Source organism: Pinus tabuliformis, chromosome 3_1, assembly GCF_031772625.1.
Source record: "Pinus tabuliformis cultivar Carrire ecotype Pingquan chromosome 3_1, CPIR1, whole genome shotgun sequence".
Taxonomy (NCBI): Eukaryota; Viridiplantae; Streptophyta; class Pinopsida; order Pinales; family Pinaceae; genus Pinus; species Pinus tabuliformis.
The window spans coordinates 706,454,547-706,474,041 of record NC_142301.1 but is presented as its reverse complement, the minus strand read 5'-3'; the positions used below and the strand labels follow the sequence as shown (position 1 = coordinate 706,474,041).

The following is a 19,495-nucleotide window of genomic DNA, read 5'->3' as shown; positions in this document are numbered from 1 at the left end:
ATGTGGGCCATTGTACTTCAAGCTGCTGATGGAGAATTCGAGGAAGGGGTCATTAATGAAGGAGACACCCCTCCTACAAGTCCTCTTCCCTATTTCCCTCGAGTTTGGCTGCCATTTGCTCATAATTTCCTTGTCTTTGTCCAAAATTGTCCAAAAAATCTGCAATAAACATTCATTAGACTACATGGCAAAGTGACTATCCTCGTTCACTCTATTGACATAAATATATTCAAAAACATGCATAAAACTATTGAGAATGGTGGATTAAATCGAAATAATAGGCAGAATGAGCCCATATAGTTACCCATTTCTGGGGCTCATCCGGTACCCTTCTCCAAGGCCTGATAGATTTTGCGGAACACAAACAAAAGAGGTTAAAAGACGAAAGGGGATGCAAAGGCAAAGTCCACTGCCTGCCATTTTCATTGCCTGGCTGTTGTGGGGAAAAATGCCTATGCAGGACGATCCTATCCACCTAAGGTGTGATAGTGCCTTAGCAACAAACAGAAACAGCTATTCTAGTATTCTTCCTTTATGAATTAAGAATGAAGAGAGATGGATGGACTAACCGGTGTCTTCTGTTTGTCCCTCGATCCGGTTTCTCCTCTTTGAGAGCTCCCAGCTACTTGCCTTCTCGCTCGCCCAGCTTCACCAAGTTCCTGCAAGATCACAAGAAGGGAACACTACACAAAGACATAGATTCATATTCATAACTAGTTCAGGATTAGAAATAAACTAAACATACTAATGCAATCATACATCAAAGGCACATCAGCATGTAGGAGAAACTCAAATAGCTTTATTGATGAAATAACAAGGTTCAAGAGGAGATACAACCAAGAGAGTTCCAATCCAGCATCTACCTCCCAACGAATGAAATCCTTTCTTCACCTCCCTTCAAAGCATAAAGCACCCAATGATTCCAATCTCAAACCAACAACAATTCTTTGCAATATCCAAATTCCCGTCTCTAGATCTCATGGAGGAGAGATCCATATATAGATGTTTGGAGAGAGGATGAGTCAGCTTGAGATCTGACTAGTGTCCTCTCTCTCTATCAGTTCTTGCTTCCACTTGGAGACTAAGAGCCTCTTAATCATCACTTAGTCGAACTCAGCAAGGCAAGTGCCATGGAGGAAGATTCTGGAAGCTTCCACAGTCTTTACACCTCGCACAAAGGACCCTGCCATTTGTTATTTCCCGCTCAACGCACCCTGGTAGTGCATTTGGGTGCGTTGCAACGCACCTAGCTAGTGTACTGGGGTGCTTTGCAACGCAGGTGGCCAGTGTAGCCACTAAAATGATCCTGATTTGACCTGTTTTTGAGCATTTTCTGGTGGAAAACTTATGTGAATTGCTGTGTTTGCTGGCCTTGTTCCTCTAGGGGTATGAACAACATGTTTAGGGACTTTGGATCCCTTGGATTATGGACATTTCATGCTTAGAGTTGTAAGGCACAAAAATGTCTATAACAGTATGAGGCCGTTTATCGGGTGAAATGCTTTATTAGGAGGATCCGAAGTTCTTTCAATGCTGGGAGGAGACCTGTAATACAATACAATACAATAGATTATTTTCATACTTTTTTCATGATCTAGCTGAGGCGGGCATTCCCATGCTCAGCTTTATAAATTCATTTTCATGTACATAGGACAGACAATCGTCTGATAATAGACTGATGATTCTGATAGAGCCATCATCCTTTTGGTAGGATGATTATCTGTGCTGCAAAGTTGTACATTTCCATGTCTTTATTTTCTGAATATATATCCCCGGATGGATGAAACTAGATCCGGGGTCTTCAATCTCGTCCGATCTTCACTCTAAGTACAAGTCGATCCATGTGAGAATTGCTCTGAAGTCGAACATGGAAAGACATCGCTTGATTACCAGTCAATGATGTAAACTGTTAACAAGCGCGAGAGGAATCACCGATAATGATGATTACCCTCAAGGTACTGCAGTACAATTCACGTGGTGTGAATAGAGGACTTGGCGTCGAACACCACGCAAAATCTTTCGGTCGAAGGTCATTGATGTATACCTGTCGCCGGAAGTGAGAAACTTGCCATTGAGGCATGCAAGCTTCAAAGTACTGAAGGGGTTTTTCGTAGATCAACTTCTTGGATAATGAGCTGATGTCGACAAGAAGCGATCCGTCAAAGGAGGGCCATGATGAATCCCACATCAATGACACGGAACGGAGCTAATGATTTTGATGGAGGTGAAAACGATCTGATGACATATGATTCCGGGTGGCGGTCATGAAAGAGTATAATGTATGGTAGTCGACGGGACACAGGTGACTTCTCTGAACGACTTCTCTTGAACATATGGCGACACTTATGCGATGGATTGGTAGCATTTACCCAAAATATGGATGGTATGGCGGGACCATGGTGATGTGACCGGTGAATGGAACAACCCAACCCGATTGTGGTACGGAGGAAAAGTGTCATGTTCAAGAGCGACTTGCTACCATCAAAGTTTCTTTGAGTTTCTCCCAATTTTTCCCCAGTCATTGCTGACCAGTACCTCTTTATTTTTGTCAAGCTTGAGGAGGATAAAATATGCTTGTTCTATAATTTGCCCTTCGGGCAAACCCATCGCTATGTTTTAACGAGCCTAGCGATAGTGAAACTCGTTCTCGTCTAAAGACAAGTTTGTCGCTATTTAATGCATTTAACGAGTCTAACGACAAGGATAACTCAGTCCTTTTCATTTTTAGAGAGTCTGAAAAGGTACATAAAGTTAACTTCAAAAGTCCTTTTTCGTCATCTAATCCCTTAAGTCCGAAAAAGTATAAAACAATACAGAAGGGATGAATTTTCGATCTCTTTAACGAGCCGAATAAAATAAGCGCTCGATGTTTTTGTGCAATAATCCCTCAGGTCCAAAAAGATTAAAATCTAGAGGAGGGATAGCTCTTCCGGTCACTTTAACGAGATGGAAGGCCAAAACTCGGCAATCTTTTCATATTTTACGAGTTAGATGAAAAGAGCTTAAAGAAGACTCGTCTTTTGAGGAACGAGTGATAAAATGGGTAGCAGCTGATTCCAGGGAAGGATTGGAATTTCCAAATCACGGCAGTGTCACAAGGATGGCTAGTGAAATCACTCTTCGCAGCTGTTCCTCAAAATGGGTAAACAATCATATGGAGGTGAATGATCGGCCAAATGAAAAGTGGAGGTGATGGGCAAACACGACCAAGGCTTTAATGGCTGAAGTACTACATTCACGGTGGTTATTTACCGGAGGATAGTTCATTTTTTAACGAGCTTAAACGCGGGTTGAAACATTTGCTCGATCTTATGTTATTTTTTAATGAGCATGAACTATGTGCTAAAACTGCTCGGATCTTGCGTTTATTTTTTAACGAGCATGAACTGTGTGCTAAAACTGCTCGATAATCCAGTCATATGATAAGAATGTCTCATTGAAAAACTAGGCAATCTTTCGAGCGTCGCCCCACATCCTTCCTTTATGCAAGTTAGGAAACGACTAATCCTACGAGTTTAAAGGGTTAGAGGTCCTAAAAATTTAAAAAATAAATAGTCGCCCCTTGCTTGCACTCCAAAAGGTTTGCATGCCCCCAGGTATAAAATATGATTTCAAGGTTACCCCTCAATTTGCAGACAAAACATTTGTTTTATCGGGAAAGGCCTACCTCTTTCAGGTTACCCAAAGATTGTTCTATTTACGACGTAAACAAAACACTTCTTTGGTGATGTTTCTCGAAACAAACAAAGGTGAGTGACGATGCCCGCCAACTCACATAACTTTGACAAAAGAATCTTTTTCTAGAATAACCCCTCTTCACCCCGGATGGGGTACAGACTAGTCATATTCTCCCGCGGAAACCTACCTTATACCCAAAGTTTTCCTGCCGAAGCAGACCAGGGCGCATGCCCCCTGGGTTCCAGTCATATCCTTCTGGATTACTCGCGCTCATCGGGAGGACGGACCGTGGGTTGAGACATTTCTTGAGTGAAGAGACCATTTAGGGATGGTATATGACCATTTGCGATGCGTGATCCGGGGAATGAAAGTTGGTCCACGAGCTTGACCATTCTTCCTTCATGCGGAAAACACATTACTCTAAAGAGTGAGGAGACTATAGCTCCCATGCAATAAATATAGTCTCGTCCAAGGAGTAGGTTATAATCCAAGGGTCCTTGAACGACCATCACGTTCATTTGAACGGTCTTCCTTTTCAATGTTATGGGCACATTGGGAAGAATCCCTAAAGGTCGACTGGTTCTTTTATCAAAGCCTGTCAGATTTCTCATTTCAGGCAAAAGCGATGGCGAACCAAGCGCTTTCCAAGAAGTAGAGGAAAGGATACTCACAGAAGCCCCCTCATCAATGATGGTACCAGCCATAACCATTCTATATATTTGAACGATAATTCTGAACGGTATGCTTGCTGGTAAGAGGGGTCTGCCTAGTTGATTCCAGTCGAAGGATACACCTAGGTTGCTTGGAGGTGGGACTGAGTAGACGGCCGGGTATGGCTCTGACGAAGTTCCTTCCTGCGATAAAGGAATGGGCAAACTGCCCCCTTGTTCGTCAGAGTCTGTGTTGATGAAGAGATTTTGGACGGTGTCGTCTTTATTCTCTTCTCTGATGGTATCATTCGAAGATAGAACCTCTGAAGGCAAGACCAGGTCAACTGCCGCCTCGACCTTTTGACTTTCGTCAGGTATGGATTCAGACAGTTTATCCTCAATGATAGGTGCTTCGGCTGACAACCTGAGCGGGCCAGCCGGGTTTTCAACTGGTGAAGGACTTGGCAGGAGTTTTTGATATCCAGGAGGAAGTTGCGCTGGTAAAACCGAGCAATCTTCCAAAACTCTTTTTGCCTCGTCTAAGAAGGGACAACGGTGGATGGCATGGTCGCCTTCACACAATTTGCAGGGAAATCTAGCTTTCCCTCTCTGTCCTGTGGCTTCACTTTCACTAGTTGACGGTGTGCTGTCAACATGGCTATCAGAGGTTGACGCCACCGAATTGTGCAAGTGGGGAGACCAGTCCCTTAGTATCCGAGGGATGCAAGGACAATCTCTGTGAAAGTGGTCTCCCTTGCATATGACACATGGCGATTTAGGCCTGGTCAATGCAGTGTGTGGATTTTCGTTAGACGCCATTCGTTTGCCCCCAGTCGCCTTTGGCTCCTTCTTCTTCTTCTCTTTCTTCTTCTTTTCCTTCTTCTCCTTAGGAGCTTGGCTTTTGGCTTTTCCAGTTCCATCAAACGAAGAGGAAGGAGGAGAGGAAGAATTAGAGGAAGTGGAAGGTTGGTGGGCAATTCTGGACTGGTCTAACTGCTGATTCGATTGTTCAGGAATAGTGGTGTTTTGAACAACATTGGTTGAGAAGAGCCCGACAGGCAAGCCAATTTTCAGTCTTGGAAGCGACAATGTGGCCATATGGGGCTCTCCAACATCTCCCCAAGAGTAGAAGGGACTAGGACTTCCACCAAGGGGAATTCCTTGGTTGGAGGGCTCCATTTTCTCAACTGAAAGATCAACGTGGGAATACGGGTGATTTATTATTCCGTTTAAAATAAATTTTAACGATGCTTTAGACACAACTTGTTTTTTCAGTTTTAAAGAGTCGAGAAAAAACAAAAGATGACTCTAGTCGCCTTCGATGTTTTAACGAGCCCGAAGTGACAAATGCTCGGATGGACTTTTTCCGTTATAGAGTCTGAAAAAGGCCATAAGGAACTGCTCTTGAGATCTAGGTAGAGGGTGTGCCAAACCAATCACAAAACTGCAGAATACGTTTTACGGTATGGCAGTCAATCTTCCCGAATGCTGTGTTCGGTGCATTGCGATCAGTAGGGAGGTCGACACGGCTTCCTAAGGATAAAGGTTTTAAGCCTATAGGGGTCTCCCAATATATACGCGAAGGTACGTGGGAGCACAATCCGTACTGGCACTTTTGGTCCCTCAGGAAGAATCACCCAACCATCAGCGAGGCCAATAGATACCAGGTTTTACGACGCCGGAACACGTCTCTATCCTAGACCACTATGTTGTGCGTTAAGTTACAAAGTGTTGTTAAGTTCATTCAGTTTATTTTATGTTGATCTTTCTTAGAAGTTTGCCTTTTCAGGTTCACCATGAGATGTAGATACAACTCCTAAATGCAATCTAAAAGATGATAAGCAAATCTTTATCTATTTTTCAACAATGAAAATCCTAGCTACAAAGGGAAAAGAAAGACACCATCTTTTCTCAAAGAGCAATCAGAACACTCTAAATGCACTTTTCCTAAATCAAACCATACAAACTATCAACATGCAAATGCACAAATGCAAGTGTTTGTTTTTCGCTTTCTTAATATTGATGCCTAAAAAGAAAGTTTTTGCACAACTTTGAATTTTCTTTTAAATGACAACTACAAACAAGTTTACTTTTTTCGAAATCAAAAAGGGTAGAAGAGATTACAACACTTTACGATTTTTGAAATAAACACTTGTTTCGACACTTAAAAGAGACAAACTCAAACCAAAAGCAAAAGTAAATGTATAACCAACTGTAAACAGCCAATGAACTCTCTCCTAAGACCACAATCAACAGATCTGAATCAAGGGCTACAGGATGACTATTTCACTCTTGCAATGGAAAACTGTAAATGACGCTACAAACACATAAAAACACTCACAGTCTTTTTGTACAAAGGAGGCGGAATTAAGGCAGAGAAAAGGGGTTATCAGACAGGTACCTATGCTGGTTACAGGCTGCAAAAATCAGAGATCAAAACAAGGCAAAACAGAGCAAAGAACCCCAGCTGCACAAGGCATAAGCTAGATCAGCGCACCTGTATAACAGAGAAACTGAATTGCAGCGCAGGTAGCCCTCTCAGGACCTGCGTTGAAATGTAGAGTCTCTTCACAGAGCCTACGCTAGAGCAGAAACGAGAGTTCTCTCCGGGTTCTGGGTCACGGTTTGCAATTTAATCTACAGTTTCAGGCCAAATAAAAGCAACAAGCAAGGTACAATCAAAGGGATGATTTGAAGGAGGGCTAAGATCTATCACAAAGGATCATCAAATCATTTGTGAGTCCATTGTTCAGAGCATAGACAAATCCAGTGATTGGATCAAAGCAGCAGCTGACTACTTTGCATATGAAAATAGCAGATGCAGTTCGATTGCTGCTCTTGAGTCTATGAAACAAACAATGATAGAAACACAAATAAAATGATTAGACAGATCTCCCCAGTGGAGTCGCCAATTTGTTGTGGGGAAAAATGCCTATGCAGGATGATCCTATCCACCTAAGGTGTGACAGTGCCTTAGCAACAAACAGAAACAGCTATTCTAGTATTCTTCCTTTATGAATTAAGAATGAAGAGAGATGGATGGACTAACCGGTGTCTTCCGTTTGTCCCTCGATCCGGTTTCTCTTCTCTTTGAGAGCTCCCAGCTACTTGCCTTCTCTCTCGCCCAGCTTCACCAAGTTCCTGCAAGATCACAAGAAGGGAACACTACACAAAGACATAGATTCATATTCATAACTAGTTCAGGATTAGAAATAAACTAAACATACTAATGCAATCATACATCAAAGGCACATCAGCATGTAGGAGAAACTCAAATAGCCTTATTGATGAAATAACAAGGTTCAAGAGAGTTCCAATCCAGCATCTACCTCCCAGCGAATGAAATCCTTTCTTCACCTCACTTCAAAGCATAAAGCACCCAATGATTCAAATCTCAAACCAACAACAATTCTTTTCAATATCCAAATTCTCGCCCCTAGATCTCATGGAGGAGAGATCCATATATAGATGTTTGGAGAGAGGATGAGTCAGCTTGAGATCTGACTAGTGTCCTCTCTCTCTATCAGTTCTTGCTTCCACTTGGAGACTAAGAGCCTCTTACTCATCACTTAGTCGAACTCAGCAAGGCAAGTGTCATGGAGGAAGATTCTGGAAGCTTCCACAATCTTTACACCTCGCACAAAGGACCCTACCATTTGTCATTTCCCGCTCAACGCACCCTGGTAGTGCATTTGGGTGCGTTGCAACGCACCTAGCTAGTGTACTGGGGTGCTTTGCAACGCAGGTGGCCAGTGTAGCCACTGAAATGATCCTGATTTGACCTATTTTTGAGCAATTTCTGGTGGAGAACTTCTGTGAATTGCTGTGGTTTGCTGGCCTTGTTCCTCTAGGGGTAGGAACAACATGTTTAGGGACTTTGGATCCCTTGGATTATGGACATTTCATGCTTAGAGCTGTAAGGCACAAAAATGTCTATAACACTGGCACAGTCTCCAAATTTTTTAGAAATAGTTGTACAAGGATAATAATAAAGGTTGTGATGCCTCTGAAGAGGGATTGAGTGCATGAAGTATAATAGAGGTGTTAAACAGTATACTCCATGGAGGAAGAGAGTGCTCAGACACACAACAAATCGATAATATTAGTAATTATATGCATATCAATAACATCAGCATATTTCTCCCTGTAATACCTATGAATGTTCCTACTGAGAGCCAGATGCTTGAATGTGCATTGAGAGGCCAAGAGGGGGAATATCAGTGATCAATATGTGTGCATGAGGATATGATATGTGTATTAGAGAAAAGAAAGAAATATTTCTGAGTGAAACTGTGTTTGTATTTGTGTGAAAGCAAGCCTCTTCATTGGTCAGAACAAAGCAAGCCTCTTCATTGGTCAGAACAGCTAGGGATAGGTTGTGTAAATGATGTATGTTCATATGATAGAGGTTCTGCATGTATGTGTATGCCTTGGTTATGTACTGACCAACCATTGCAGGTCTGTTGCTGAGGACATGGTACAAGGTCCCAGCAATGAAGAATGTTGCACTGGACACCAAGGACTCTTACACAACCTTTGTCTGCAGGTAAGAATAAATTCTGCTGCAAGAAATAGTGAGCCATTGGTGCCCAAAGAGGACATGAAGATACCTGTGAGCATGTGATGTGGGCATGCAAGCACACAGAAGAAAAGATAAAACCAAGCTCACTTCTTTTGAAGTTCAATATTTTTCATAACACGTACTCAATTAGACAAAACATAGGACTTAGACCATATGAATAAATGTGGACAACAACAAAAAAAGATTTAAAATAAAAAAGACAACAATTTTGTTCTAAAAATATCCAATCCAGACATGTATGTTCTCTTTGAAAATATAAAAAAGACAGCAATTCTGTACTCAAAACATGCAATCTGGACATGCATGTCTGTTCTCCTCTGAAAATAATAGATCTATTTGCAAGCAAAAATAATGATCCCTTGAAAGCAGATGATGAAAATTATAATAATAATCTAATTTTAAGGTGTATGAGACCCCCTTGTTTGTGGGACAAGTGACCCACCTCCGTGCAGTGATTTGACTGCTAAAGTCTATTGAGGTGTACATAATCTAACCCCCTGTGGTTTGACTTTGAACCTGTGACCTCTTAAAAGGAAGCACATGTTATCAACTATTAGGTCCGCTCAAGATGTACAAAACATAGTTTTCTCTGATGTCAGAAATGAAATTGACAAATTTTGCTTCATTTAGGGTCATGTTTCTTCTGCAACTGATGGTCAGAGATTTGCTCTTATTTATGGATAATTTTCTACCACATTCATTGGCATGCTTCTTCAGAATGAGACAGACTGTATAGAACTTCCCAGACTATAGTTATTGTGTTCCATCATCAAGTATATCAATACAACATACAAATTACTTACCTAGGTCCAGGTCTTCTTTACTAATATCAACAAATTTTTTGTCTTTGTATGTCTGAAGATTTTGAATAGCGACCTCATCAATTGGGTCTACGAGATAGAGGACCTGTAAAGCAACACAGTACAATGTAGTTGTCACTTTGTATGTACTATCAAGGTACATGAAATATATAAGTCATTTATGTGGAAAAGTAAAATCATACCTCAATATCCTTCTGCAATTTTTTTTCCAAAAATGGTGCACTCGTGGCACTCTTAATGCTATCTGAAGCAATATAAAAAACACCATTTTGTTTTTCAGTCATGGTTTCAATATAATCATCCAAGATAATCATCTCCTCATCATGCATGGATGAGAAGAACTGTAAAAGAGGAGCAAGACGTATATGATTATTTGAGTCTTTGATACAACCCAATTTGATATACTTTCCAAAGTTCTCCCAGAATTTCTTGTAATCCTGCATTAATGATACAAAATAATGTAAATTCATTTTACAAAAGCTTCAAAACACATTCACTCAATCAACATAAAAGAATATGACAGAAAACAATGCAATAATACTTCAATTTCATTAAGCTGACAAGAATCAATCAACACTACTATCACAAAACATGATTTCCATTTCTGAGAAGAAAGTTCAGGAACACAAAGATGTAAGGAGTCTATAAACAACTCAAATTATGGCACAGATATTAATTGGATTCTACTAATCTATGAAACATAACTCCATTCAAATAGATAGTGTTTAATGAGCACCTCACATTGAATTTAAGGTGGAAAGTAGGATAGCATAACAATATTTCTTGGACCATGACATGGTTAATAACTTTCCTCTAAATTTACAGGTTGTGGACTTACATCTTTATTCTCACTTTGCACAATGCCCTGAATCATATCAAATGTCTTCCGTACAAGACGCTTCTTCATTATACGAACCTGACATGCACATTCAAGGATTTAGTCACAACTAAACTCAATAAGTAGACAAATGTTCAACCAAAACGCCATTGCATCAAACATTTACTACTGCTAAAGACACGAAAGCAAATAATCACAATATCTTGTAGTTAGACTCGTTGAAACTTCAAATGGCATATGACTTGATGTAACAGCAATATAAAATCCCTACCTAGCTCCAGAACAAAACATTTACCATCTACAACTAAATCAAACATAAAGACACAATCCATATTTTTCTTCTTTAAACCCACGAAATACTTGGAAACCAAAATATTTCCAACATAGAAGCTCATATTAATGCTTGCATATCAATATTATTCAAAAAAGTACCAACTGATCTGCATATTAAATCTTATAATTTAACCTCATACAATGGCATATTTGAAAAGGAAGGTGTGAATGAGGAACTTACAATGCGGCTTTCTTGAAGGATCTCCCTGGAGACATTAAGAGGAAGATCATTTGAATCGAAAACACCTTTAACAAAGCTCAGATAGCATGGAAACTACATACAGGTAGAACATATTTTGTTCAACATAAGCACCAGATACCCTCAAATGAGACTATAATTTTTGGAGGAAACATTCCAGGAGTGAAGTAGTTGCAAAAAAGACAATCAATACAACTTACCAATTCACCATTAAAGTCATCAGAAATAAAAACACGCTTGACATATAGACGAATGCTCTTAGTCTTTGGATGCATTATATCCTCAGTGCTGAGGGGAGCCATACCAGGGATGTAAAGGACACTTCTGAACTCTACTTCACCTTGAATTCAGATAGTATGGGGCAATTTGTTGTAATAATCTTTCATACACCGATTACGTGAACCAAAAGAAGAAATTTTCCTAATTGAAGATCCCTATACATCTATCCAAAAGGCCATACCTCAGTTGTGAAGTGAGTGTATGTCAAAGGATCCAGAAATTCATTGAATGCCTTCTTGTAAAACTCATTATACTCTTCTGATGCAACCTCTTTGGGATTACGCATCTAGAACATGAAAGTTAGAAAGACATAAGGCTAAGACCCAGAGGAACAACTAGAGATTGACATGGGCCGTGCTTTTACTATATATAAAGGATTCAGGCATGCAATATTAAAATGAAATAAAACAAAAGTTTGAGTTCATAATTAGCCATAAAATATATGAAATGGATGTTCAAAATAAGATAACACCCAATGCATCCAGAGGGTCTTCTCGTAGCAATAAGCCCAACATTTTTCCTTGGTGGTGCATCCCAACGTACAGTACTAGCATGACCAATACATTGATGATTACCTCCACCATGACGATGCTCAACTCGATTCATTGCCACACCACGAACCTTGGGCCAATAGTTTCTTTTAACCCTGTATTTGTGGTATGCATTGTGAGCCTTAAGCATTGGTTTTTCTGTTATTCCACCTCCATCAAACTGACTAATCATAGCTCTACAACCACTTTACACAATCTTCTTAGCTCTAGAGGGAATCTTCACCCTGAAAAATGAGACAATTAGAGTTATCTTTCCCGTCATATAACAAAATTGAAATTCAACATAGAATCGAGATTCAACATACAATATGAAAATAAGACCCCAAGTGACCTATAAAGTGTGATTAACATGTTTCCTATAAATTTTAAGAATCATTAAAATAATTATTTTTTCTTTCTAATATTCCCATTCAGATAACATAGATCTATGGAATCATGATAAAAGTTAAGCAGTCCCACTCCTCATTCTCATGTTTCCACTACCAAATATTCTAGCTTAAAGTCATTTAAATAAATTTGTTGATGTTGACTATGTTGTTTTTGCTATGCATGGTGTTATAAGCTAAGACAAAGCACCACATCAGATCATGTTCTCTTATTTTGAACTCCATTTTTCTTACATGCCACCTTGCATATCTGTTATTCATCAAGATTATGGGCATGGCACTTCCAATAAGGTTATGTAAGCTGATTCTTCTATTACTCATGTAAATGTTCTTCTAACTGGTTAAATGTATATGTGTAAAGCTAAGATAGGGCTTTATTTGACCTTTTCCTATTGCTCATTTTTCTTGCAGTGTTTACTCCATGATCTATTTGAAAAAATAATATGTATCAACATATTTGTGGAGTCAATTCTTGGCTATGTGGCTGACTAGTCATAATCTAATCCATCAAAGTCACCCAAGGATTGTTCTTGGCCCCATCCACATGAAATGGTTCCTTGCAGAGTCAAATAGCCCACAAGGAGCACATGTCAAAAGTAAGATTCAAATCTAGGTGGAGAGGATAACTTCTAAACATCCTAGCTAAAGCTTGTTAACTTGTTTGAAGCTTGTGATTATGCTTTCACACATAGAAAACATGTTACATTATCCATCAAAAAGCAGCAAAACCAAAGACAAACAGATACACAATGTAAAACTTAACTCCAAAACACATGTTTCATGTAAACTTGGTAAAATAAAATCAACAATTTGTTCAATTTTTAAATAATGCTATAATTTCTTCTTCTTAATTTGTTGTTATTCATTCTGATTATAGGGTAGGACACCATGTATTGGACTTGTATTTTTCCCAAGGTATATTTGGTTCCTTCCACTAAACACACTCGACTTGTTTATGATGGTTCTATTTGATCTTATTTTAGATAATGACTTTTTTATATGAATTCTTCTCATTTAACTTATTTTTTACCTTACACGTTCGACTCTCTCCCTATAGAGAAACCATTTCTGCTTTTGCTACATTGGATAAGATACTTATGAAGACGTTCTTCGACTCCTTACGAGTTGTTTGTTTATTTCTAGGATTCTCAACCATGAGGCCAATACCCTTCTCTAGGGTTTTCATGCATCATTATGGTTTGAGTGCTTGGGGTTATTTTAATTGGTTTAATCGAGCCTCCATATGGATAAGCTTCCAAACTAGCTTTCCAAACCTTCTCCTTATTACAATGCCTAAGTATTTGTATTAATAAAGATTACAACTAGTTAGCTAAATAATTATGTCTCTAAGAGTATTCTTAATTTTAGCTGACTTTTAACTTAGGATTTGTTCCTACAATGGAAATTTTTGTCACTTATTATCTTTATAAAATAACCTTGTAAGAAAGAATTTTAATCCCTTACTTCTTTTGGAAATTATCAGTACATAAGAACTCTTTTATAAAGTGATATTGACCCTACTGTTAAAATCTTTTCTCGTTTAAATTATTACAGGACTTTTTATCAACACTAATCCCACTAAGTGTGATTAACATGTTTCCTATAAATATTAAGAATCATTAAAATAATAATTTTTTCTTTCTAATATTCCCATTTAGATAACATAGATCTATGGAATCATGACAAAAGTTACGCAATCCCACTCCTCATTCTCATGTTTCCACTACCAAATATTCTAGCTTAAAGTCATTTAAATAAATTTGTTGATGTTGACTATGTTATTTTTGCTATGCATGGTGTTATAAACTAAGACAAAGCACCACATCAAATCATGTTCTCTTATTTTGAACTCCATTTTTCTTACATGCCACCTTGCATATCTGTTATTCATCAAGAGTATGGGCATGGCACTTCCAATAAGGTTATGTAAGCTGATCCTTCCCTTAGTGGGATTCTTGCCATTTTATCATTGTATATTAGGTTGAAGACATTGTATATGTTTCATGCCAGACGAAATCAAATTTGTGCGATGTTTCTTACAATACATGCCCTTATGCATGATCGAATGCCATATTACTAGTTTCTTTTCTTTTTAAATTATCAACCCATTATAATCGTTTCTTCTTCTTAGTAGTAACAAATATGGGTAATATGTTGTAATGCATCTCTTCAGATATTTTGTACTGTTTATTTTTCATGTTCTATTATCTATATTGTTATTCATTAAATCTCTGCACTCTAGAATATTTATTTATCTAAAGAGATATTTTAGACTTGTTTAGAACATGTGTTTATTTGTAATTATTAAGTTCATTCTCAAAAAAGGGCAAACTGACTGGTAAATTTTCACAGATGAACAGAGGGCGAAAATAATTGAGAAAAGAAAAATGATCACCAAGAAACGTAAAAAAGAGAAAAATGATAATATATTATTTTCATAGAATCAACATAAAACATAATATAATACGAAAATAGTTGTTGGACCTGTTGCTAGCTTTTTCGTTGTCACTGATTTCCAGCAAAACGACTGATGGAATGATGGGCAGATATGGCTGCACAGGCAGCAGAATCATGGGCAGTAGATATAGATAGTCGAGCTTCAGTCGACATAGTTTACAGGGAGCCATGGGCAGAAGTGGAGGCATCAACTGTAGAGGAACCACTGGATAAAAGGCATCGTTGAAGGCAGAGGCATCAATTCCTTATCTGTTTTTGAATTCTTGGACATAAATATCTTAAACCATGTTTTCATCAAATATATCAGCATAAATTTTTTATAAAAGAGCCTTGAAAAATAGATGAATACCATGACAATTTTTTTGTCAAATATATCAAAATTTAAGATAATATAAAAATATCTTCACAAAAAACTGTTAAAAGGTTGAAGACTCAAAAGAAAATTTAGTTCATGTGTCAAAAGTTAAACTAATTTAATAGACTATTCAGAAATACTCTGAAAATTAGAAAGCAATGGATTATGAAATTTAAAGAATTCATCAAAACCGAGAAGTACGCCCAATACTATTAGAAATCACGAATGTAATTATTATTATTTTCCTGAAATCGAATGTACCTAAAATTCCCCAGCCGAACCTTCTTCAGTCAATCGTAGGTGCAGGGCACAAACATTGTGATCCATTGGCAAAACGTAGCACCCGTACACAATTTCTGAATCCCTGTGGTGGAACACGTCTATGCATCATTGATAGTTTTTTACCACTTAGAACTGCAATAATGTTGGTTAAAAATTTATTCCTTAAAAGAAAGGAATTATAATGTTCGATTAAATTTAAATTGAATTTAAGTTAAATAAGAAATAAAAGGGGCAAACTTTCAGATTATATGACCCTTCAATCAAGGAGATGCCGGATAAATTGGTGCTTTCTGGTCAACTTTCTGATAGGGTTTTCAATTAGAAGCCCTGTTCTAATTTAAAGAGGGAAGCTTCACCCTGTTAGTGCTTTTAGAAGCCCAGAGGTTTCGACAACCCATATTCTGTTAATGTTTCCAGGTCTTGGAATCTTTCTGGGCTTCGACGTTATCTATGTCCTTCCAAATCCACTGAGTGTTTTTTGGGTTTGTGTGGCTGAAAGTTTGACAGCTTCCCTTTACCTAAAGCTTCGATAATCCTTCCTCATCCTTTTGGGCATTTGAACTCCATATGGTCATGCTCACAAAATTCTCTACTGCAGTTTATGAGGATGCCTCTTTTCTCTGAGGAAAAGAGTAATTCTTGACGATAGGCTTTCTTTGTTTAGATCAATGTTTGCACATATCTAGAAAAGGAATTCAACTTGTGTTCCATCGTTATCCTAGTTGGCTTAATAAAGCCAACTGGTTAGAAGAACATCATCCTTACAATTCGAAAGTTCTAAGGAAAGGGTGGTACTACAATCTGATTCAGACTAGAGTGTTTATGGGTACATCCAATTTTGGATCAAATATCCAATACTGCATGAAGAGTCCTGCCCTACCGAGGTCCTTTTGCCATCTTATATTTGAGAAGGATGCAAAAATCGCTAAGACAACAAATATTTCCCGAAAGGGAAAGCTCGATCTCCCTGGCTTTTGAGCTTAAACAATGTCTTTGGTAATTTGAACCCTCCTAGCCTCTGACAGCTTAAAATAAACCCTCCTAGCCTCTGACAGCTTAAAATAATATATGTTCTGAAATTTGAAACCAAGATATTCAAATCTGATCCCAACTAGAGAGCGTATGGACAGATCATTCTCGGATCAAACCCAGTGATCCAATACTAAAACGAGAGCCCCTCCTTACAGAGGAACCACAAACCTTTGAAATCCATTTTGAGAAGCATGTGGAAGTTTTTAACCCATAAATTTGGCCAATAAGGGAAATTGGAACCCCTCCCGATAGCTTCCAAGTTATGTTTTTGCAAAACCACCGAGGTATTTTTCGATGGTAAATACAAGTACTTCCCTCGGTCTAGACAAGGGTTCATCTATATGCTTAATATTAATATAGATTTTTGGCGCCTGTATCGATTCTCTAAAACTACAGACCTTTGAAAATCCATTTTGAGAAGGATGTAGAAATTTTTAATCCATAAATTTGTCTCATTTTGAGAAGGATGTAGAAATTTTTAATACATAAATTTGCCCAGTAGAGAAATTTGAACCCCTCCCGATAGCTTCCAAATTATGTTTTTGCAAAGCTGCTGAGTTATTTTCGGAGGGGAAATACCCATACTTGCTTCGGTCTAGATAAGGACTCATCTATCTGCATAAGATTAATACAGATTTCTGGCACCTGTGTTGATTTCTTGAAAAAACTAGACCTGGATGGGTCCTGGCCTAGGATTCCTGATAGCTTTGCTTAAAATAAAAGCCATCAGCCCCTCCCCCGATTCAGCCTCAGTAAATATCCTCCTGAAAGATACGGGCAAATCCATCACACCGCCGCTCTTTTCTTCTACCACTGCGCTGCCTCTGTCGGCAACTTATGAATTTAGTATCAAGATAAAGCTAGTGTCAACATTATTAGGCCCCTTGAAATATAGATCGATGTTTCTAACTTTCGATTTGCTCATACATATTCTCGTACATACCTCCTTAATCCCAAATTCCACCTTCTTGTGCACTTTGTTACATTAATGGTCATACCACTCCTTACTGTCTAACACTTGCCGAGTAATTGGTGGTTATAGATTTATGTATAATAGGATTGAAAAGGCGAAATGAATGGCCCTAACATGGTCTATTTTATCTGAAAATAGGGTTTCTAGGGAAATAGGCGTGGTCTATTCTATCTGAGAATAGTGTTTCTAGGATTTTTCATTCTTTGAAATAGAATAGGGTTTTTAAGATTTTCATATAAAAGTAAAAATGATGAACAGATTCTTTAAAATAGAATACAACTTCTAGGATTTTCTTCTTTTAAATTAGAACAGGGCTCTAGAGGGAAGCTTCACCTTGGTAGTGTCGTTATCAATATTGTGGCTGACGACGATGGCTTAGTCTCCAGAAGCCCTAGAAAACGAACCCCGATTGCCTACATTCTATTCCATGTTGCAGACAGTGGCTCCCTCTAGAATAGATCTCAAAGGCAACAAGTTACCCACAATCAAATTAACCTTCTTTCCGCAATAAACAAACTGTCCCGTGTAAATACCTTCGGCAGCTAATAAGAACTCTTTCTGATGCTTGTAACGGAATGGGTGCCCGAAGGTCACCTTGCAGAGGGGAGCGCTGGGGAGCGCTGTGGCCAGGGTCGTGCATTACGTTCATGAAAAATTACCCTAATATAGCCATTATGCTCGCCATAGTCAAGGCTTCCCAAACGTGCAGGTCCCTTCCTGTGATGGGTGTGGGATCTGAGCATGGAGCCTGCTCCTTTTCTCTGTGCACGAATAGCGCGACCCATGTTTGCAGACCAGAGCAGATCACTACACACGGAGTTTGGATCTATTGTGCCTCCGAAACTGGAAGTAACAGATATGGCTATACATACAACCTATAGGTTTACAGGAATAATTTATAGTGTGCCTGTAAGGAAATTCGGTTGAGAGATTATGCTATATCCACATGCTTAAACCCTTGGCCACTAAAGCCAAAATAAATGGCCGCCCGATAGCAAAATCTGAGTTGTGAAGTCAAAAAATTCTATGTGTAATGGAAATTAATTGAAATTTTAAATATATTTATATTAAAGAAATTTTATATATTTTAATATTTAATTATATATTAATTATTAAATTTAATAATTTAAATTTTAATAGGTTTATATAAGAAGAAATTTTATATCTTTTCAATATTTCATATTTAGATTTACATTAAAGTTTTAAATTTTGAAAATAAAATAATTTTCTAGAGGGAGAGTGAAATATGGTTTTTTTTGGTGAATTGTAATTTTAAAATTGTTTATATTTGTCAAAATTAATATAAATTATTTAAATTTCAAAATTAATGGAAAGAAATGAGCAAAAGAAATGGTTGTTATAGAAAGAAAACTACATATTTGTTAACCTTTAAGATGTATGATGTTGAATTTTGTTCGAATTGAAAATTTCTTATTCAAATTTTTATCGTATCATATGGAATTTGAATCCAAATGGTAACTATGGTTTAAAGCAATGCAATTCAAACTTGTTGTTACTAAGGAAAATGAAGACAAAAAAGTTGAATGTGGACTACTTACACATTCGTAACATTCAAATGTCGTCCATTTATCATCATTTTGTCACTATTTATAGTTGGGTAGTTTGTAACTATAGAATTGTGACCTAAAGGATATATTTGTAATATTCCAAAGTGTGTAATTACAACTAATGAACCATGAGCAATACCATTAGCGTGTGAGCACAATAACCACTATGTATTTAGAACAAAATTCCATTAAGACTAGAGATCAATGTAAGTTTTAAATCACTCCTAAACAATAAGAAATTCCATATGTCAACACCAAATATTTAATAATTATGTACATTACCTAAATTATGTGTAGAGTGCACCAATTGTGGCACTATTGGCCTTCTATCACTATCTCATTATGTGTGTTAGGATGTGGCACTTCAAATTAAAAGGTGATCATACATCTACAAAAATGCAGGCAGGTAAACCATAAAGACAATCTTAAAAATAGTGAACTGTTAGCCTTATGAACCAAGTCATTTCACATTCCCATGACTTGATTTGCATAAGGGTGTGGTTAAAATGTC

The 19,495-nt window shown here is 37.9% G+C and overlaps 1 protein-coding gene and 1 pseudogene across 1 annotated transcript in view; both read right to left on the bottom strand.

Moving 5' to 3' along the window:
• LOC149189126 (heat shock protein 90-5, chloroplastic-like) overlaps window positions 1-11,657 on the bottom strand; it is a 39,580-nt gene extending 27,923 nt beyond the window's left edge. Inside the window, exons 1-4 of the mRNA XM_089413158.1 lie at window positions 11,084-11,657; window positions 10,570-10,647; window positions 9,914-10,168; window positions 9,714-9,816 (exon numbers count right to left, since the gene is read on the bottom strand). Of these exons, the coding sequence (XP_089269284.1) occupies window positions 9,714-9,816; window positions 9,914-10,168; window positions 10,570-10,638 (427 nt within the window). The 5' untranslated portion in view covers window positions 10,639-10,647; window positions 11,084-11,657. The remainder of the gene's footprint in view (window positions 1-9,713; window positions 9,817-9,913; window positions 10,169-10,569; window positions 10,648-11,083) is intronic.
• Window positions 11,544-18,423, bottom strand: LOC149189125 (large ribosomal subunit protein uL2 pseudogene; annotated as a pseudogene).
• Window positions 18,424-19,495: the final 1,072 nt, after the last annotated feature.